This window comes from Rhododendron vialii, chromosome 5a (assembly GCF_030253575.1).
Source record: "Rhododendron vialii isolate Sample 1 chromosome 5a, ASM3025357v1".
Classification (NCBI taxonomy): Eukaryota; Viridiplantae; Streptophyta; class Magnoliopsida; order Ericales; family Ericaceae; genus Rhododendron; species Rhododendron vialii.
This window is the reverse complement of record NC_080561.1, coordinates 30,710,238-30,732,952: the sequence shown is the minus strand read 5'-3', so window position 1 is coordinate 30,732,952 and position 22,715 is coordinate 30,710,238. Positions and strand designations below refer to the sequence as shown.

General features: G+C 39.0%; 1 protein-coding gene and 1 pseudogene across 5 annotated transcripts in view; both read left to right on the top strand.

Annotated features, from left to right (window-relative positions):
- Positions 1-22,715, top strand: part of LOC131325232 (uncharacterized) — a 62,012-nt gene that overhangs the window by 9,626 nt on the left and 29,671 nt on the right. For 3 of the 5 annotated variants that reach the window (XR_009199613.1, XM_058357369.1, XM_058357367.1), the window contains exons 8-14: positions 2,661-2,715; positions 4,691-4,747; positions 4,858-4,959; positions 9,930-10,010; positions 10,156-10,208; positions 16,617-16,686; positions 18,119-18,182. Coding sequence is in view for 4 of the 5 variants with exons in the window: in XM_058357369.1 (XP_058213352.1) it covers positions 2,661-2,715; positions 4,691-4,747; positions 4,858-4,959; positions 9,930-10,010; positions 10,156-10,208; positions 16,617-16,686; positions 18,119-18,182 (482 nt within the window). In the remaining variant the exon portion in view is untranslated. Of the gene's footprint in view, positions 1-2,660; positions 2,716-4,659; positions 4,748-4,857; positions 4,960-9,929; positions 10,011-10,155; positions 10,209-16,616; positions 16,687-18,118; positions 18,183-22,715 lie in introns of all 5 variants that reach the window. The other 2 variants (XM_058357371.1, XM_058357370.1) reach the window with 2 other exon arrangements.
- Positions 11,134-11,227, top strand: LOC131328163 (small nucleolar RNA snoR100; annotated as a pseudogene).

Sequence of the window (22,715 nt, the reverse complement as noted above, 5' to 3'; positions counted from 1 at the left end):
GGTGTCACCTGATGGATACACTAAGAGTTGGTGTGTGGGGGTGGGGGGGGTGGGGGGGTGTTTGGGGTTGGTTATATAAGGTCATAACTGGTTGTGAATCTTGTGATATGTTGTCTAGGAGGAGCAACTGCTGTTAATGAATGGCCCGCTGTTGCGGCCCTAGTTCTTTTAAGTTGTCTTCCAACTACCTGACTAAAATCTGGTGGTTACGGCATTCCTTTTATAGGAAGTCTTTTAGTAAGCTTGTGAAGGAGGATGGAAAGTATGTTCTTAATATGTTGGATCTTCAGGTATCGTTTGTAAGACATTCATCATATTGGAAACATGTCCTATACTTCAGAATATCATATGAATCCACTGTCATGCTCATATAGGAACAAACACCTCAGTCTATGTGTTAAGAGACTTACTTAAATGGTTGGAGAGACGCATTGACTTAGCATTTGAATGTAGGGTCATTACCTTGCAGTCAACCAATCGACAATATTGTGTTCATCTCTTATGTAGCACCGATATGGAGACGCGGCACGGCACCAACATCGACACTCCAACACATAAACTTTAAAAATTAGAGGACATGACATGTTTGAGGACACATTTAAAAAATATTTTGGTATACTATTTTAGGATAAAAAATAAAAATGAGGCTCTAATTGTAGATGGCGGCTTCTATTTGCAACCCACAATTTGCTAAATAAAACCTACACTTTTTTTTGTACTTGTAACAATTTGCTAAATACAACCTCAAAAGACCCCTCAAAGTTCCATATTTACCCTTCCTAACAAAAACCCCAATTTCTTTCCAAAACTTTGAACTTCTCCCTCTTCTCTCTCCCGCTCTCTCTCCATTCTCTGTTCAGATCCTCCGCCACCTCCACTGCCAGCGAAATCCATCACCACCATCAGCAAACTCCATCACCCCCTCCAGTCACTCCATCTCTCCTCTCCACAGCTCCTTCCCATCACCCTATCGTTCACTGCCGCTAACACCACAAACTTTGTAAGATTCAAAAAATCTGTCCCGACGCTGTCGGATTTTAAAATCTGGAAACTGCATATATTTTCATATTTTAAAATCCAAACGTTGCACGTATTTTCATTTTTTAAAATCCAAAAATTGGACATCTTTTCGAGTTTTATATCCGAAGGATTTTCGAACCATGCTTGAGAGTTGAGAAATATATAAAACGTTCAGATCTTAAAATCCAACAAAATGAACTACTTTCGGATTTTAGAATCTGAAAAATATGTGCATCTTTCGGGTCTTAAAGTCTGAATGTTGTATATATTTCTCGTGCATGGTTCAAAAATCCTTTGGATATTAAAATTCGAAAAGATGTGCAATTTTCGAATTTTAGAATTTGAAAATATGTGCATTTTTCAGATGTTAAAATCCAAAATACCTTACGAATTTTGGGACTGGATATCCAATATTGTCGGGAAAAACTTATTGATGTTGATTTTGTTGTGGGCTTCTTTGTGCACGGTTTCGGCTCCCAAACCACCATGTCTGTGGCACCATTGATTTGTTTTCCATTGAGAAAAAGATGAAAAATGGAAGAGGGGAGTGATTTTTTTGTGTCGGATGAACGAGGAAGATGGAGGGAGAAAATTTCATTGATGAACAGAGAACGAGAGAGAGTTGTAGCAGTCAAGATATGGTGATATAGATGGGAAGTTTGTGACTCAATGGAAAATAGTCGCCAGCCATGGAAGGGGTCCAGCTGTGGGTGTCGATGAAAGGAGAAGGATGAAGATGAGGAAAGTTTTACACATTGGGGCATTCTTGTCTTAAATGTTCTAATTTTTTAATGGGCTGTATGGAGTAAATTGTGGGCTGCAAATAGAAGTCCCCTTGTAGATATGTAACATCATATATACCTTAAATCATATTTATGGTTACGTCAGTCACATAAGTATTTTAACAAGATGCATTTCTTAATTTATGTGTCTTCATAAACAATAAACCATCATCTGCTGCACAAAAAACATGACTTTCCTAAGTTTTATTTGTACTTTACTGTTTTGTTTATCACCCCCGACTTGTTTTGTGAGTGTCTAGAGCATTTTTTAGAGTGTCCCAGTGTGTCCATACAAAATACGTTGAGAAAAATAGTACACTTTAAGTTTGAGTGTCATACACGTGTAAGAGAGTGTCGGTATCAGACAAGTGTCATACACCCGTACGTGACCTCCAACAAAGTGTCTATGCTACATAGTTCATCTCAAAATGATTGTTGCTAAACCTAAAAGTGGCAATCAACTGAATCAAGTAAGACAGTCCTTAAGCTTCCGAACTCTTTGAGATATGGTGTTATATATGGAAAATTTGAAGTAAAAAGCGATAGGGTAGTCAAAGTCCAAGAGGCAGAAAAAGGACCTAAGGATTTGTGCACGAGCATTGATATAGTTATACTTTGCACCTATATACGGATACAAGGAATCGGTCCCTAGCACATTGATGTGAACATGCACGTGTCTAGACGTTTTTATAATGCTTATTTTGTTGCTTTATAAGGAATCAAGTTACTTGAAAAGGCCTTTTGCATTATTCAAATAAGAATATTTAATGTAGAAGCTAAATTATTGTGTGCCCATTTTTTCCAATAGAACTGAAGATATGTGACTTGGTTTTTTGTTGGTACTTGGTGATTATGCAGGTTTATACTGTCGAATTATGTGGTTGTCTTCAGAACCTTGGTTTCATACGAACAGGTGATTATAACGGTATCATCAATTGTGAAATATTGTACGTGGCAATTTACGTATGATAGTGAACTTTTACTTAAATCGTGAATTGAATCGACTGGGAATCGCAACTATGATAGTGAACTTTTACTTAAATCGTTAATTGATTCGACTGTGAAGCATAGATACCATCGAAATTTTCAAACTATTACAAACTTGTTGGGATTAAAACGCGGAAGCACCCAAGCGCCGAGATTCAAACACAACCACAATTGCAACCAATGGAAGTTCGATGAAAAATAAAATAGAGAGAGACACACAAGATATACGTGGTTCGGCAAAAACTGCCTACTCCACGGAGAGGATCCCGTTCTTTCACTACGAGAATTTCCGTACAAGTGCACTTGAGTATGAAATAACCCACACCCAATCCTTATACACTCACTCATACAAGAACACACTCTCACCAAGTACTAGACTTGACCCTTGCACACACAAAACTTGCAGTAGAAAAACCCGTGTAACCGGCAGCTCCCAAAGGAGCTGCCCCCACACACAAACTGTTTTTCTTCCACTCTTATTCTCTCTGTGTACCTCCCGAAAAACTCTCCCTCAATGCCATTATATAGGCTCCAACAGTCCAACCCATGCAATCAATACACTTTACATATTCCAAGCATGAAGATGTAAAGCCACGCATGTCAACAAGAACAAGGGACCAGCTATCACCAGCAAACTTTTCGGGAAACCAAGAGAGAAATTAAACCTGTGCAAGATTTTGACTTGGGTGGAATTTGAACCAACGCCATTGGGAACCCGAACCATCCCAACAAAACTTTGTCTGCATTTTGATATTAAAGATATGTTATGTACATACAAAGCTTAAGCTTAAAATGAGGATATAGGTCTTTTAAGGTTGGGGCTTCACACAGTTTTCTTCAAGCGAGAACTCGATTGGGCAAAAAGCAGACAGTCCAAGAGAAGGGAGAAGTGACAATGGGGAAAATCCTTGACTGCTCCTAGAGCTACATGGGCAAAATTAATTTTGATGGGAGTAAACAAGAATATGGATATGGGAGGTTCGGGAGTTATTGGGCGGAAGAGTATGAAAAGCTTTGTGGCAGCAAGAAAAGTGAGCTATGGAATTAGAGATCCCTTGCTATTGGAAGCAATAGCAGCAAGAGAGGGTCTATTATTTGCGAAGGAACTGGGCCTGCAAAAGTTGATTCTTGAAGGGGATGCAAAGCTTGTTGTTGATATGTTTAACAGGAAGATAAAGACCCAAACAATGATTACAGTTATTTTGGAAGATATGAGGCGTTTTTTTCCAGTTTCGAAGAGGTATTGATGCAGTTTGTCAAGTGTACAGTGAATGGTGCTGCGGATTGTGTAGCTACGCATGCTTTTGGTGGGAATGGAGTATGTACTTGGGAATTTACTCTGCCCAATTGGCTCCTCTCCTTTCTGCGAAGGGAAGGATGCCCCCTATGATGTGTTGGCTTATTTGCTTTGATATCATCAATAAAATCTTTTAAAGTTTGGACAAAAAAAGGATGATCATATAGTCTAACACATCAGAAGCTTGCTTATATGGAAAGAGATGTGGGTCCAAGGATCCAAGTTCTGTCCTCATTTACGAACCTATATGATTCATTACTCTATGACTTAGAAATTAGAGGAAATAAGGACTACATAGTGAAAAATATGCATTCCTACAGGATATCACTCTCAACAACATTCATAGCATCGGATATCAAAATTTTTAAGAAAAAGCAAGTGAAACCATCTTACAACCACTCTTGGTCCGTGCCTTATTTTTTGTTGCATTCATCATTGGCACAATCTTTACTTGTCTGTATGTGTGTGTCTTAGTTTATTCAAACAAAAGATGATACAATGTTTTTTTACCAGTTGCTTGAGATCCTAAAGCTCTTAGAGAGAATGGAATTTGACTATTTTTATCAGTAGCAGCTTCTGTTTAAAAGCCAGCATGATTATACAGGTCTTGCGCCACCAGATATGTTCACTTCTCATGACTTCACTACGTACCAATGCCGAGGTGATTTTGTTGAAACATCAATGATTCCTTTTTATATGAGCATGCTTCAACTTTTATGAATTATACATTACTGAATTTCTGTATTTTCATCACAATCTGATTTAAATCAGCTTGAAGGAGAAGCAGGGGAACCTTATTTCCGGCGCTTGGTCTTGCGATCAGTAGCGCACATAATAAGGCTTTACAGTTCATCTCTTATTACTGAATGTGAGGTACAATTATAATCTGATTGTTCTGCTCTGATTCGTTCTAAAATTTCAGTTAGATACTAATTGTACTGCTGGATGTTGAAAATAATGCCAGTGAAAGCCATAGTCGTCTTTTCTTGGGTCATAATCTAGTCTGACCTTGTTTCTTCTGCAATTTGTAAGGTTTCCAAAAGGATGAAGTGTTCATTACCTTGTCTGCCCTACGTTTCTTCAACTTTATGTTTCACTAAGCAGTAGCCCCGCGCTGCAGGGACAGAGACAGATTTCGGGTAGATGGGTCAATTGCAATGTTTATGAGCAGAGGCGTATTTGGCAATGACTTTATGAACTATTTTGTAGACAAACATTTTTACTCATATTTCACCGTTCATGGGAACAGGTTTGTTGTATGTTAACCAAAGTTCAACTTGCCAATGTCCACTCCAGACGCTTAGCAAATCAATTAAAGTACTAATATGTTTGCGGTACAAAACCCAATTGATGTAGGACAGAATCGAAATAGTGCTATTGATGATTAAAACATTTAAAAAAATACAATAAACAGGGGCTGTTTTGGGGCTGTGAACCGTGTAAAGAGAAGAACAATAAGGGTTTGAAGAAGATAGATTCAGGCCTCTCACCTAGATTACCATAGGCATCACACCTAAAGCTTTAGCATCACACCAAGTTACATCAATTTTTAGACTCAACAGACATATGTTGAATACAAAAGACTATTCCTATTTCCTAGAGATCTAGGAACAACGGGAGATGAACCATTGCACAATCACTATGGCAATAATGTGATGAAATGAACTTAAAAGATGCATTCAATGAATAGAAACATGTGGTTAAATGTATCTAAGTGCAAAACTAAGTAACTTAGTAGACTCAAATATGACCAAAGGAATACCCCTTTATCCCATGATTTCCAACCTTGATTACGGGTTGCATCACCAAAAAGTAAGCCTTAGTTACCATGACTGTAGCACTTTTTGGTGGTGGATTTAAGTTCAGTATTTTTGTAATAAGATAGCAATAGAAAATCTGTTATGAGGAGTCTACATAAATAGGTACATTTACAGTGCTGTTCAACTTTCTTCTGAATAGAAATTTCTGCGACCATTGAGCATATCGATGTACTGGCAGTCCTTGTAAGTTGTCAATGATATTGTTAGGACCTAAGAGCATCCACAATGTAATAATCAAAACCAAAAGGTTGCTAAAGTTAGCAATGTGTCATGTGTGCTCAAAAAAGTGCTCACGATGTAATAATCAAACTTAGCAACCTCTTAGCAACTCGTTAAATTTGGGCATTTGGATAATCAAATAGCAACCTTTTGCCAATAACCAAATTTATTGGACCCCAAATCTTCTCAATCAAGTACAACAACCATGGAAAAGTGAAACTCACTCTCTATAAAGCAAATGTTTTATTGGTAGGTGAAACTCACTCTCCACTTTGGCAAGTGGTTTTGCATTTAACAATATTGATTACTTTATGGATTTTAACAAATGCTCTCCACTTTCACTTATTTTGCTAGATGCCATTCAATGTAGACCATTAGATTGAGAAGAAAAAAAACTGACCGTTTGAATTTTTGCCAACTCATTTTGATTATGGGCAACAAATAAACAATGTGGGATTTGACATTGTTAACTTTAACTACTTCTAAATGGATAATCAAAATCTGATGTGGCAAGCTATGTAGCATGGACACGGATACAGATACTGACACGGATGCAGACACGACAATTCTAAAAAAATGGGGATACAGACATAGCGGGGGACACGCCATGTGGATAAATAAATATATGTGCATATATATATAAAAAATATATATGAACCATTGTATATGAATAATTTCACAAATTGTATAAATTTTTTTCAAAGGCATAATTACAGTTTAACCCAAATGTTTTGAATAATTTCATATTAACCCCCCAATTTTTTTTAAAAATATTACATTTTGACCCCAGCCGTGTCCCCGCGCAAAAAATAATAAAAATTATTGGACACGCCACGTGTCGTGTCCAATACATGTCCCCGTGTCCAACACATGGACACGGCGCCCTTTTGGAGTGTTGGTGCTTCATAGGTGGCAAGTTTTGATTATTACATTGTGGATGCTCTAAGAAGCACTGACACGCTCGATCACCCCGCCTATGTCCTTGACATTTAGGACACATAGCCGGCATGCAAAAAATAGTCTCAAATTTTGTGATATAGTTTTGAATTTTAGACATGTTGCGGACACTACTAGACTCGTCATTCATTCTACTCACAATTGGGGTGACAAGGAAGAAAACAATAAATGGTTTTGCAAATCTAGAAAAAATTCGAGTTGGGAATCGTTGATAGATTTGACATTGCTGTTCAGGATCATTTTTCTCTAAATAGTTGATCATTGATGGGTTCAACTTAGAAATCGTACGTATGTAATATAATGAAGTTTGAAAATGGATACGGTGGCAGTGTGTGCATATTTTATGTCATCTCTTATGGCCTAGTACAAGAGTTAGCAAAACACAAGCTGGCATTGAATGGGCTACTTTGAATGCACCTAAAAAGAAAGGAAAATTGTCGGCTAGTACTATAGCTGATTAAGCTCACACTCACAATACGAAGCCCAATGCCTTTTTTGACATAACCTTTTTTGTTTTGAATGGGGCACATGACATAATTAGGTCCCCTAGTTTTGCCCAAGAACCCAAAAAAGGATTAAAAAAATGTTTATGCTTCTTTATATTTTATTGGATGGGAAACTCTTTATCCTTTGTTAAAACAGGAAATAGGGACTTGATGTAGAAAGAAGATTTTCCCTGCAACTAGTATATTGTATGTTACTCCATTATATATATACAGTCCAGTTCCTATCCACACACTTACGGTCCACACCGTCCGCAACTCTCATTTTCCGATCAAATTTTGATGATCTGAACCGTTCAATGTGTTTAAAACGTGATTTTAAGGGTATCAGCTAGAAATCAGCTCAAAAAATATCGAGAAGGGCTTGATCCGCGTAGTGTTTTCATAAAATAGTTTATGGCAGCATTTATGAAAAAATGCTCAGATCAAGCCATTTCCGATTATTTTTTGTCAATTTCTGGCGAGTACCTTTAAAATCACGTTTTAAACATATTGAGCGGTTCGGATCATCAAAATTTGATTGGAAAATGAGAGGTGCGGACCGTAAGATGGTGTGGACTTGAACCGGACTATATACAGTCCAGTTCCTATCCACACCCTTATGATCCGCACCTCTCCTTTCCTTTCCCGATCGAATTTTGATGATCCGAACCGCTCAATGTGATCAAAACGTGATTTTAAGGGTCCTTGCAAGAAACTAGCAAAAAATATGACCGGGAAGGGTTTGATCCGAACAATTTTTCATAATAAAAATGCATTTATAGCGTTTTTATGCTCGGATCAAGCCCTTTCCGGTCATATTTTTTGCCAATTCCTCGCGGGTACCTTTAAAACCACGTTTTAGACACATTGAACGGTTCGGATCATCAAAATTTGATCGGAAACTATGAGATTGAGATTTGGAGTGTTTTTTTAGGTGTCCTCGGAACCGCCCTGTATATATATAGATAGATATATACATGTGTATGTGTATATATATATACATTTATAAGGCTTTTTGTTTATTTCTTATGTGAATAGATTCCAAATGTATTTATCGACGTGTCCATCTGCTAATTTGTAGAAAATTTGCGTGTCTGGATGTTCGTGTCATGTCTTGTTCATGTCTAGTGTTAATATTCGTGCTTCTTAGGTTAGGACTAGTTTATGTTGACAATTAGTGACGAGTTGGCGTAGTTACATAAGGTAGAGCTACTTGGAGGAGTGATTGAGTACGTACGTGATGTAAAGCTACTAGGAGGTGTTTGCTACACCACGTGTGAGTGTGAAAATGGTGCAACACTCGAAAATGTGTACGGACAATTTGGAATGCGTTGTAGAAGCTTCAATGGTTGCTTTCTAGTCAACTTTGGATAAGTTTCATTTGGTAGCCATTTGCTCGTCATTAGGGAGCCTTGACAAACACGAGGACCATGGAGGTAGGCTGGAGATACCTTAGACCTTGTTCGGTTAAAGGTTTTGGATTTTGGATTCTAATCATTATCCTATTTCTCTCCAATCATTACTCTCATTTTTCTCTCAATCTCTCGCCAATCATTACCTTTATTTCTAATCATTACTATATTTCTTTCTACACTCATTACCTACAAATCTAAATCCAAAATCCCAAAACAAACGGGGTCTCAAGTATCAAACTTTTGTCAACCTTGGTTGACTAGCCACGGGCTTGTCAACCAGTTCTGTGGTCTTACTTCTGGATATAATTCTGAAAGGTTGAATGATTGACCATACGAAACTCTTGGTTGACCAACTGTGTTTTGATTTGGCATAGTTAAAAATACCGGAACTTTGTCAAGCAGTCTTAGTCTTGTCAAAAGCCTTTGAAGATTAAATCTGAGCAGAATGAAAGATGTGGCCGACAACGTGTCGTGTCGGATTGTGTCCGGAGAGGTATCTAATCGTGTCGGGTATCGTTTCTTGGATAAAAACCGGAAGTAAAGTTTCGGATACTCCTTTTTCCATGTCGGGCACGAGTCGGCAACGTTTGCGGACATTTCTGTGTTCTAGATGTCCAAGACTTTGATATGCGAACTCATTGAATATGTTGATGCTTCTTAGAGGGCACTTTTTCTGTTTCTCTCCAAAATCCTTGTGGATGGGACGTCTTTTTACTCTTTGGTAAACCAACATGTCTAAATGTTGTATTGCCATATGCAATTCCTGTATGTGTTACCTTTAGTAATAAGGTCCATCAAAATCTTTTGAGCTATGGTATTTGTTTGTTGCTGAGTTTTAGGCTAACCAAGTAAATATCTATTCTTTCTCTGCTCATGTACTTGGATATTTATCCATGAATCTTTGATCTCTTAGTTAGATAAGCATGCTTTTATTTTTCTGAATGCAGGTTTTTCTCAGCATGTTGGTGAAGGTTATTTCTCTTGATTTGCCTTTATGGCATCGCATTCTTGTTCTTGAAGTCCTGCGGGTAAATTTAGTGACCTAGTGGGCAACAAGTTCTTTTTCCCCTCTCTCTGTCACACACACACACACGCAGATGTATTAAACAGTATGTAAATTGCTTGCAATGAGCGAGTGCTTTATCTAATACTTGGGAGCTTGTAACTGGACAGGGTTTTTGTGTGGAGGCACGGACTATGCGGATTCTTTTCCAAAACTTTGACATGTAAGCTTGATGGCTTTGTCTTATTTTCTTGTTTTCTGGTAGTGCCCAAAGAGTTGGTATTCTCGCAAAGCAATGACTTGGTTCCATGTTCCTTGTGATTAGTAATTATTGCATTGACAAATCTAGATATTGCGGGTTTGTGTTCTCTGACTAAACGATCAGATGCCATGGTCATTTCCAATAGTTATGGAATGTCGTAATAATTAGTGTTGATCGATTCGGGAAAGAAAAGGAAGTTAAAACTCTACACTGTTATGAGCATAATGTCAAATGAATTATAGCAGATGAAAAACAAAGAATAATTGTATTGCTAAAGGTTGTGAATAATGCAAAGCTAAAATGGTTATATAGTCTAATCTTATTAACCTTTGGTACACCGTAATGCAACCAAAATGACTACACTACCCTGACAATAAACGATAGACAAATGATATATAGATACTATGTTTGCCAAGTAGAAAGAGAAAACGAGCTGTCGTGTCTTCTTGCAGAAATAAGCCATTTGAAGTGAGGACTGAACAAACGGTAGTTAATAGTGCCTGATTGGAGATGCTGCCGAACGAATTGACAATTGATCTCGACATGCTTTGCATGGAAGATTTAATTGCTGGAAATCTAGTTGGCATTCTTGTTATCATAATAGAGAACCGTAGAAGACAGAAGAGAAACATCCATGTCTTACGGAAGCCAATGGAGCCAAACAATTTCAGTAGTAGCAAAGGATATAGCGCTTCAGCAGTAGAGGGAGCAATAATTGATTGTTTCTTGCTTCTTGGGAAAATGAGGAGTCACCAAGATAAACAAAAAAACTGGACTTGACTCTTGATCAGAGATATTGTTAGCCCAATCAGCATGAGTATAAGCTCGAAGTAGAAGATAGTAGTGAGTGATGCAGTCCATTTTAGAGTGTGCATTTCATTTTCTTTCATGGTTATGTGCACAAAAATTGCATTAGGTCTCTAGGCCTGCCCTCTCTGATGCCATTTGGCTTTGATTTGGGGGCATGGTTCCGCAGCAAAACAGGTATAGGGGGGCCACTGTTTCAGTGGTATTCTGAGAGCAGTCACTTTGTTTATTGCCAAAGGTTAGGTATGTCTCCAATATTCCACCGCCATACCCCCAATGATTGGGGACTACATGGGTCTTCTTGTTGTTGTTGTAGTGTTAATGAGTCTATGAATAGGTGTGAGTCTTTCATTTGGTGGTGTTTGATGTATTGATATTTGAGAGCGTAGACACTTTGTAACTCATTTTTGGGATTTCTCTCTCTTAATCAATCAATATTCTAAAAATAGCTAGGCGCTAGTCGGGCAGAATTGATTGGCTGCCTAATCTAGGCGTTGGACCATTGCCTAGCACCTAGGCCGGGACTAGTCGGCTGACTTTTTGAACACTAATCAATCTATCACCTTGATTTGGTTGCATTAGAATGTCACTGTACAATCACTTTGGCTTGCAGAACCCGAGCATTGTCGCTAGTCAGATCTGTTTTATTTCAAGGAGGTACAGGTCGCTTGAAGGTTGATTTGAACAGTGGAGGGTGTGATTACGGTCCCAATTAGGTCTTGATCGACTTCGAAGGAGCTGATTTGGGTTCGAAATGGGTTTTCTAGGTGTTTTCGAGTATAGGTCAGTGAGGAGCTGATTTTATGGTTAGATAGAGTTATTTAGGGTTTTGATAAAATATTCCGGTGTGGTTAGGGTTCCGGTGAGATAAGGACTAGGATTTGAGCTTAAAAAGCTCTGATACCAAATGATGCAACCAAATCAAGGTGATAGATTGATTAAGAGAGAAATCCCAAAGTGGGATACAGAGAGTCTAAACTCCCAAATATCTATAATCAATATATCAAAAACTACCAAATGAAAGACTCTCATCTATTTATAGACCCACTAATACTAGAGGACAAAAAATGAAATACACACTCTAAAATGGATTGCATCACATTCGAGCCCTTTTGCAACCAGATGTGTGTGGTACCACTCCCTTCGAACCATTTTAGACCATTTAAGGTATATTGAGAAGGTTTTGAACCCTACTTGACCAGATCTGGACCTGTGCAGCGTCGTTAGAACTTGTTTTGAGTTCGCAGAAGCCCTAAATCGACTCTAATCTGAGTCATGACCCCTAAATATAGTCGTTACCAGGTTATCTGACTAGATTTCAAACTACCAGCAAGGGATTTTGAACCCTAAAAGGTAGTGATTCAAGGCACAAAGATTGAAATCCACATTGTCACGAATTAACATTTAACTGCTTGTTCAATATTTTTATACTTGCGATTACGAAGGTCTCAGTAAAATTTCAGGTCAATCGGACTATGTTTGGTCATTCAATATCATGTAGCTAGAAATCAACCGAGAACTGCATGATTGTTTTCCCGATGGTCTGGTGATAATGTTGGAAAATAGATGCTGCCACTGGAACGTCCCCAAAACCTTTGGGGACCGCCCTGAACAAATTTACATAAACCTTTTTAGGACGCATTTCGGGCATCCCAAACGTGACCTTTTTCCTTTACGACCAAGTAAAGCTATGTTTCAACTTTTTGTGGTGCCACATCTCCCAATTTAAATCCACAAATTTGTGCTTCATGACCACGTAAACTATGTGTCAACTTCTTGTGGTGACACATCTCTCCATTTTAAGCCACAAATTTTTTGCTTCATGACTAAGCGAATCCCTTATTTTGACTATAAAGTATAAATAGCATCTCTTTCCTCCATTTTTCAAGAGAACTTCCGATTCCAACTTCTCTCTACCTTCTCTCTAGCCTCTGAATACTAGAGAAGCTCCGCTAAAATACCTACTTTTTCCTATATATTTCCCTACTTTTCAGGCTTTTTACCCTTTCCCTGCCATGGCTATACCTAGATTTCCCCAATAATCTTGGGCGATCTTCTGGCAGGAAATGGACGATTGCTCGGAATTTTTGGGAAAATCTGGGTATAGCTTTCGGCAGGGAAATCAAGATTGACCGTTGACTGGGATTTCTGGAGAAATCTGGGTATAGCCTCTGACAGGAAATGGCTGATCGCTACTGGGCCGAGCGGCGCAACAGATTGACGATATTTGCTTGGCTCAGGACTAGCTAAGCTATAGGTTTCAAAGTAAAAACTAGACAATTTTGAAATACATAATTGGAATTTACTTACAGATTCCAGATGATGGCTCGGGAAAAGTCGAGCAGAGCTTCCGGCGAAAATTAGATGAAAAGTCCTGGTTATAGCCTCTAGCAGGAAATGGAAGATTGCTCAGGATTTATGGCGAAATATGGGTGTAGCTTCTGACAGGAAATGGAAGGTCGCCCAGGATTTTTGGGAAAATTTGGGTATAGCCTCTGGCAGGAAATGGAAGATCGCCCGGGATTTCTGGAAAAATCAGGGTAAAGACTTTGACAGGAAATGGAAGATCACCTGTGAGTTTTGAGAAAATCTGGGTATAGCCTCTCAGTTGATTTCTAGCGCTGTGCCCAATCGCATGATCAAACATAGTCCGGTTGACCTGAAATTTTATTGAGACTTTCGCAGTCGCAAGTATGAGAAATCCTAGGGTTCAAGAAATTTGATCTCGAAGTACGTGATCAAAATTATTATCCATTTTAGAAGATGTGGTGTCCGTAAAAATAACGAGTTCCGTTACGCACAAAACTTGACGTGAGGCTTAGGGACATCATATTCAATATATAAGACGTTTGGTGATTTTCAAGTGCGTGCAAGGAGTTTTGAGCACAAATGGCCTGTTTTACTGGAGGCTGGCAAAGTCGTGTGACAATCCAGCAGTCAATTTTATCCGATTTTGATGAGGGCTGAACAGATCTCTCAGTAATGTTGGATCAAACACATCTGTCGGCGTCAATGTGAGAATAAATCTCTCAAAGGCTGTTCTGGCCGGTTGATCAAAATTAGAGTTACTGGGACCCGTTTTTTGACCATTAAGCAGAAGGGGGAGTCGGGGACTATGCTTGTCCCAAAATCATGTGCATCATGCCTAGGCTATGCACATGCAGATGTTTTTTGATGCTCGTTAAAACGAAAGGCCGCACATCTTACCGTGGGAGCAATATGATACTTATTGCACCCTTTTACCTGTGCTGGGAATTGTGCGTCTCTCTATGTATAATTTACTTAATCGTAAGTGATCCTGATTGGTTCAATCCAGGGAATCGTAATGTCTCTAATTATCTTTAATGGTAATAGGTAGGGCAAAATCTGGTGTCAACAGCTGTGATGATTCTCAAAAGAGAAGTTGCTAACTTGAAGTATAAGGTGAAACATTTGCTAACTCCTACACCCAATCAAACGTTAGGTCCATCTATTTCAATCTTCATGTTAAATATCAAGTTTACACAATATCATCCAAATTAGGGATTGTCTTTTCATAGATCAATATACTACTTGAACACAAAAAAATAATTAGTTCCCAAACACACTACCTGCATTTTAAGTAGCTAATAGAAAACCCTACCTCAAAGAGCAAAAACCCAAATTGCTAGAAACCCTAGGTGCTCCAAGCTTGATCGTGTTGTAGCCCACCAAGAACAATCTTCCTCCTAGCCTTGATTGCTAAAAATATGATGAGATGAAGTGGATACCCATGAGCACGTAGGAAAAAAGAGAACGAAGTTCTCTGATCCTTTGAAGATTCAAGGGTAGAAATTGCACTAGGACCCCTCCAAGTATTTGACTCTTGCTCCACCTTCTAACATGTTACAAGTTATTACACTAATGCTCCCATGACTACCAATTTATTATATATAAATCAACTCTAAATGTTAGTAATCTGTTATACCATGGCACACAACTCATGCCAGATCAACCAAACATACATACACACATATATGAACATCTATATAAAAAAATATTTTGTGGCTCTCATAACTATTAATTATGATAAGAAGTAACCACATTACTAAATAAAATAAATTGAACAGTCAGGATCCCATAAGGGATCCTTTATTTTAATAAAATACCGACCTCATGATCCCGATCAATTTTCGATGATCCAAACCGTTCAATGTGATCAGAACGTGATTTTAAGGGTCTCCGCGAGAAATCAGCAAAAAATATGACTGGGAAGTGCTCGATCTAAGCAGTTTTCATTGAACGGTTCAATTAAAAACTGCTCATAACAAGCACTTCCCGGTCATATATTTTGCTAATTTCTTGTGGGGACCCTTAAAATCACATTCTGCACACATTGAACGGTTCAGACCATCAAAATTTGATCAGGAAAGGGGAGGTCCACATTTTAACAAAAATAAGGGATCCCTCACTTGATCCATGGTGATAAATTGAAATTAGACACGGGTCTCTACATATGTAACGATCTATGAAGCACCGACACCTCTAGACGTTGAAGAATCGCAGTGTCAGGACACCTCGGAGATACGTACGGGACACACCACGTGGCTTGTCCCATATTTTAATATTAAATTTTGAGGGGGACACAGCAGGGGCCAAACTGCAATTTTTTTAAAATTTTGGGGGCCAAACTGTAATTTTTGAAAAAATTGGGGGTCAAACTGTAATATATTTTTTTAAATTTGGGGCCAAATTATAATTTTTAAAAAATTTGTGTGTTAAACTATAATTATTTATTTATATAAATAAATATACACGTGGCGTGTCCCCCGCCGTGTCCGTGTCCCCATTTTTTTAGAATTCCCGTGTCCCGGTGTCGGTTTCGGTGTCCGTGTCCATGTCGGTGCATCATAGGTAACGATCAATACTGTCTGTATCTGATACCGATGCATATCCTGACTCCTGAGACCACAATGTAGAACAATTCTTGGTATGCATTTTTGGGTCCGTTTCATTACAAGTTGCAACTTAAGCTTTTTGAACAATTGGTGGTCTAACATGCATATCATGATTTTTCTATCTAGCCAGAATACACGTTGTTGAGTGTCGTTTGTTTCCCCACTGTCCTGTATGCTCATTTTTCTATATAGCCAGAATATGCTGTAGTTCACTAGTTGAGTGTCCTTTATTTCCCCACTGTGCTCTATGCCTCTACTTCTTATCATATTCATCTGCACCCACCCCTAGAAAAAGAGCAAAAAACGAAATCAGTGCTACCATGCAAGTGATGTTTTTGAGCGGGTGAGCTACTTTCAAAAGATAACCTTGTGTTGGAAATGTTTTTAGATTATGTTAGTGTTGCATATTGAGGATGAAAATGTTACCACCATTTTAATTTCGAAGACACTTCACTTTTTGACAAGTAATATTGACATTGGTGGTAGTAACTTGACCAGTTTCTCTTAAAGTTTCTATTTGAAGAAAATAGACCTCTTAACTCTTTCTTTGTGAAAAAACAAAAAGGGGAACTCAATCTTCAGTTCTCGTCTAGATTTCCTTTATTATGCCTATTGTTTAAGTCATTGCTTGTGATCTTCCTCACAGGAATCCCAAGAACACGAATGTTGTGGATGGTATGGTAAAAGCTCTTGCCCGGGTTGTTTCAAGTGTACAGGTTAAAGATATACCCCACTTAATCATCAATTTATTGGCCATAGCATAGTTTCTTACCCTACTAATGTATATGAGTTCCTATGATAGGGTTTTAAGTATGGACACCTTGAAGCAAAATTTTGGGTAATGTACACTGTTCATCCACGTTTGTGAAATAAGAAAGCTTTGCATACATTATAAATTGTTATTGGACTTGGGGCGTTGAATTTATATCTTATATAAAAGCCGCAGATACGTTTTCGTTTGTCATCTGATAGACTTCAAGTCTTCAAATATAATTACATATGCATAGATAATATTCGAATCCCGACAGCAAAGATATAAAAATAACAATAAAAAGGTTAAATAGCATTAATGAAGTGGTCCTATGGGACACACGGTATTAAATGATGTGTCATTTAAATTTTAGGTCAGAGGATTGGGGCGCATAACCTCTAATTGCATTTATAGCGCCAAATCGTATGGACCCATGATGTTAAATTTCTTGAAACAGTCCTCTGACCATAGTTACTGATAACTTTGAATAAGTAAAAGTAACTTTAAACAGTACCATAGTAACTTTCTTTTGGACCAAAAAGGCCTCTTGGTGATCCTGGGACCCACAATCTTTCCTTCAAGCTATCAGCTTATATTGATAAGAAATATGCACTAAACTTCTCTATGAAATTGTCTTGTCCTGAAGGTGGGACGGCAGCTAGATATGACAAATCAGCTTTTTAGCAAGACGTGAGCTGATTTTTATCAGGAAGCTTAGATAGGGACATGCAGCTCGTTTCCATGCTCAGAATTACTTAAACAAGATCTCCCTCTGTCAATATGAATTAGGTTTTATGCGCCTTGTTTTGATGGTAATAAACACCCATTTGGCATGCTTCTTGTGAACCAAGGTCATCAAACAGATCACCCCAGATCTCCTAATATTCCAAGAACCATTTTTCATAGAATTTGGAAGAGTTTGGATCACACAATGACTAAAACTTTCACTTGATGGAGGCTTTAGCCAATAGATCTCCAACATGTTTCTGGAGTTCTTCCCCCTCTCTTGGTGACCTGGTGAAACCCCCTAGATTGCTTTGGTAGGAGGCTCATCCGGGCACCAATTTAACAAAATGTTTAATATCTTGCATGGGAGATAACTTGGATGGGAACGTTTGAGGGAAAGCATCAGTGTAATATCACAACAGTTCCGCAAGTGCGGGTCAAACTCTGTCATAGTCGGCATGGAAAACCAAACCAAACCAAATTAGGCTTCATGAACGCAACAGCTAAGAGCCTTTCCGTCTGTTTTTCCTTTGGCCATTGACTCTCGTCTATATGCAATTTTTTTTGGATACTGAGGTTGATATTTTTTATACTTATTGTGCATGATAAAGGAAATTGTTGTAGAAAGTACGCTGCCTTAAATATTCCTGGAATGGATGTAACATTTTCAGGTTCAGGACACCAGTGAAGAAAGTCTGGCAGCTGTTGCTGGAATGTTCAGTAGCAAAGCTAAAGGTACATGTTTATTGAGCTGCCTGGTTTGTTGGTATGTGATAAACTATGGAAAGATGAGGTGTTATCTTGTCAAATTTGTGGGTTGAGATGACGAATAGCTTCTAGGCTCTCTCTTTGCTGCTGCCTGATGCTCAGCCCAACATTTTTGTCAAAAGGGTTTCAGTTTCAGACTCAGGATGGGGCCTTAATTGGAGGATATAATTTTGGTCTCTGTTTTATTTTTAGTTTTTACTTTTGTACGTAGCTTGCTTTGCTCCTCGTGATGTTGGTTTCGTTTCTTTTCTTCCCCTGGGTATGGCCCGGTATTAGTGTAATTGTTCCATGTTTACAGGAATTTCTTTCATGCCAAAAGCAAAAACTATATGGTTGTTTTGTGTGCTTTACTTTTTTCCTCTCTTTTTCAGACTGAATTACCATATTTTGTTGAATTTTGTTGAAAATATTATTGTTGTTAGCTTCAACTTTTGAGGGTGAAATCTGAAAAGGGTACAAGTTCAGAACTTAAACAAGATTAGGTTTTTACCAGCTATAGATGTTCACTGGGAGAGAGAGAGAAGAAGAAGGGGGGTGCGAGGGTGGGGAGATACTATTCACACACCCCTAAGTTCTGAGTACCCACTTCTAACTTACTCATTCCTCAAAACTACCCCTTATTTCTCTGTTCCCACCCTATTTCCTTCTCTTCGGCCACCGCCCGGCGCCCTCCACTATCAGTCTCCTTCCTTCAATCTTGGAACTTTGAACAAAGTTAAGAAATAATCTACGTAAGTTCTATCAAACTTAAAACTAATATTAAAGTAGGTCAAAATTTCAGTAAGACACAGAATTAAATTAATGAACTACTCTTGAGAAAGGAAAAAAAGAAACAGAATGAAACACTGGTTCTTGCATTTTCGCAGTAGAACATACAGTTCCCTCAAACAAATTGGGTCATCAACAAAATGTCGAGAACAAAATATCACTGAATTTTTTCATTTCGACTCCCTAAACTCTGCTGTTTTTGGAAGTTATATTGGGGAAACAATTCCCACAACCCAGATGATAATAGTCCCCAAAACACAGACCAAAGTAAACAAATTCGAGTCTTGAGCATTGATACTTTGTTCTTTCGGAACTTTTCCGAGAATCCCAGCAGGAAAAAACCTCACTTGATTTATAGGAGAACTTGGGGCTGGTAAATAAGAGAGAAGAATCCATGGAGCTTTGGTGTTTGATTTTCACTTGCCAAAATGCCGCAGCATTGTTGGAACTCCACCGCCAAACGAAGCAGGGGTGTTCAATTCCCAACCACCAATGAAACAGCGATGTTCTATTCCCAAATGACGAACAGGTGCATAGGGTTTGGATCTGGTGAATTGGACGAGTTTCAGCCACAGTTATATGCTCTCTCTCTGCTCTCTCTCTCTCGAAACTCTCTCTCTCAACTCGAAATCGTCAAATCAACTCCAGAGATGTCTAAAAATCCGCTAGTGGGAATCATTCTAGCTTCTTTTATCTGAACCGTCCTTCCCAGATCCAATCCTAGTGAGGAGAAGATGAACTCAACTCACTCTCTCTCTCTCTCGAAATCGTCAAATCAACTCCAGAGATGTCTAAAAATCCGCTAGTGGGAATCATTCTAGCTTCTTTTATCTGAACCGTCCTTCCCAGATCCAATTCTAGTGAGGAGAAGATGAACTCAACTCAACTTTGAGATTTCTGAGAGGGAAGGTAAAGGAGGTGGCTGGGGAGGGGTGGAATGGTGGAGAGGAGGGCTGGAGTGATTTAGCTTTTGGCAGTGCAGGGTGAGGCAAGGCAGTGCAATAGTGGCTGCACTGGCTGGGTTGGGTGGTGGATGGTGTTGGTGAGAAGATGGCAGTTTGCGTACTAATAAATAAGAAAATCAACGCGTTTGGTTTGGGTACTGAGAAACTTGGGAGGTGTGAATGGATTCAGCATGAGTCATGGGGAAGTTCTGATATTACCCCTTGTGTGAGCTTTCTGTGCTCACGAATATCATTAAGGGCCTGCTCAGCATCCATCAGCAGGAAGGCCTCCATGTATCGGGAGATGATGATGAGTCTGTAGTTTACATGATTGAGTTCAGTGGCAGAATGCCTTGTTCAGGTGTTCTTAATATATTTTCTCAAGGATTCGTGATCTGTGGGCAAAGATCGATCATATTACTTTCGAGACATTTTAACGTGAAAGGTGGCCGGCCATTCGTCAAGGCCCAGGAATCCGCTGGACATCTGAGCGGCGGGATTGGATACCCGGGATGGGAATGCATGCTACGAAGGCTAGGGTCGAATCTGATACATCAACCGTTTACTCAATATCCTTGTACGAGTCAACAATCTCTACACAAGATGAACCTTGGTTTGGTGAATTGAAGTTGGCCTGTGCATGAGCCTATGCAAACAGGTTTAAAAGTGGTGGATAGCCTGGTTCCTATAGGCTGTGGTCAGCGAGAACTGATAATCAGCGACCGACAAACTGGAAAAACCGCTATTGCTATCGATACCATATTAAACCAAAATGTTCAGTTTTAGGGTAATCATAATAGGGAGAAAACCCATTAGAGTTAATTTCATTCAACGTAAAATATATATATACAAGCTGTATAATAATTGCACTACGGTCCTAGATACTTAAACTAATTACATGATAAGACATATAATTACACTAGATACAAATAGATCCATCATCTAACACTCCCCCTCAAGTTGGTGCGAAGATATCAATCAAGCCCAATTTGAACACAATAGGATGAAAACTCTTGCTACCCAGCCCTTTTGTGAATATATCAGCTAACTGATCTCCAGATCTCACAAACGGCATACATATCAAACCCTCGTTCAATTTTTCCTTGATGAAGTGTCGATCAATCTCTATGTGCTTCGTTTTGTCATGCTGAACGGGATTATGAGCAATGTTAATGGCAGCTTTATTGTCGCAGTAAAGTTTCATCGGAACACTATCAGCAAACCCCAAATCAAGTAACAAAGTTTGGAGCCACAAGAGCTCACAAACACCATTAGCCATAGCTCTATATTCAGCTTCTGCGCTAGACCTAGCGACTACCGATTGCTTCTTACTTCGCCAAGTAATCAGATTACCCCCAAGGAAAGTGCAATAGCCAGAAGTAGAGCGCCTATCATCCACAGAACCAGCCCAGTCAGCATCAGTGAATGCCTCCAATCGCAAATGGCCATGATTAGAGAACAAAATTTCTTTTCCTGGAGCTGATTTTAGATACCTCAAAATACGATAAACTGCATCTAGATGTGAAGTACGAGGATCATGCATAAACTGACTAACAACACCTACTGCATAAGTAATATCTGGTCGAGTGTGGGCCAAGTATATTAGTCGACCCACAAGTCGCTGATACCTCTCTTTATCAGTACGCTCCCCCACATCTCCACTAAGATGATGATTCACCTCAATAGGAGAATCTGCAGGTCTACAGCCCAACATGCCTGTTTCTTCCAAAAAATCAAGTATATACTTGCGTTGGGAAATAAAGATACCTCTATCAGACCTCGCTACTTCCATTCCAAGGAAGTATCTCAATGATCCCAAGTCCTTAATCTCGAACTCTTGAGCTAGACGAGACTTAAGGTTATGAATCTCACTCACAACATTGCCTGTCATTATTATGTCATCAACATAAACAATAAGGACAGCAATCTTACCATTGCTTCGCCGGATAAACATCGTATGATCTGCATGGCTCTGCTTGTAACCAAAACTCAGCATAGCCTTAGAAAACCTGCCAAACCAGGCTCTAGGTGACTGCTTCAGCCCATAAAGTGCCTTCTTTAATCTACACACCTTTCCTTCACTTGCAAGAGAAGAGAAACCTGGTGGAATATCCATATAAACTTCCTCCTCTAAATCACCATGGAGAAATGCATTTTTCACATCAAACTGTTGAAGAGGCCAATTCAAGTGGGCAGCACACGAGAGGAGAGCTCGCACAGAATTCATCTTCGCTACCGGAGCAAACGTCTCCTCATAGTCAATACCATAAGTTTGAGTAAAACCTCTGGCAACAAGCCTTGCCTTGTATCTCTCAACTGTACCATCAGCCTTTTGCTTAATAGTGAACACCCACTTGCAGCCCACTGGTTTCTTCCCTCCTGGAAGTGACACTAGATCCCAGGTGCCATTCTTTTTCAAAGCTGTCATCTCTTCTACCATAGCTCCTTTCCACTTAGGTATCTTGAATGCATCTTGCCAATTCTGTGGAATAGATATAGAAGAAAGAGAAGAGACAAATGCACGGTACGAAGGAGACAAACGGTCATAAAAAACAAATTGCGAAATAGGATGTTGAGTACAAGATCTAACACCTTTTCGAATAGCAATAGGACGATTGTCAGGATCCATAGGAGGAGATTCAATAAAAGAAGAATCATTACCAGAAGAGTCAGCTGAGGAATTTGGAACTGGATTGGGTGATTGTGATTGACAAAGTGGTAACGTACATGAAGACTTTCCATTTTTCCGTCTAGCATACCTCTGTAAGCCAGCTCCCTGCAATCGTCG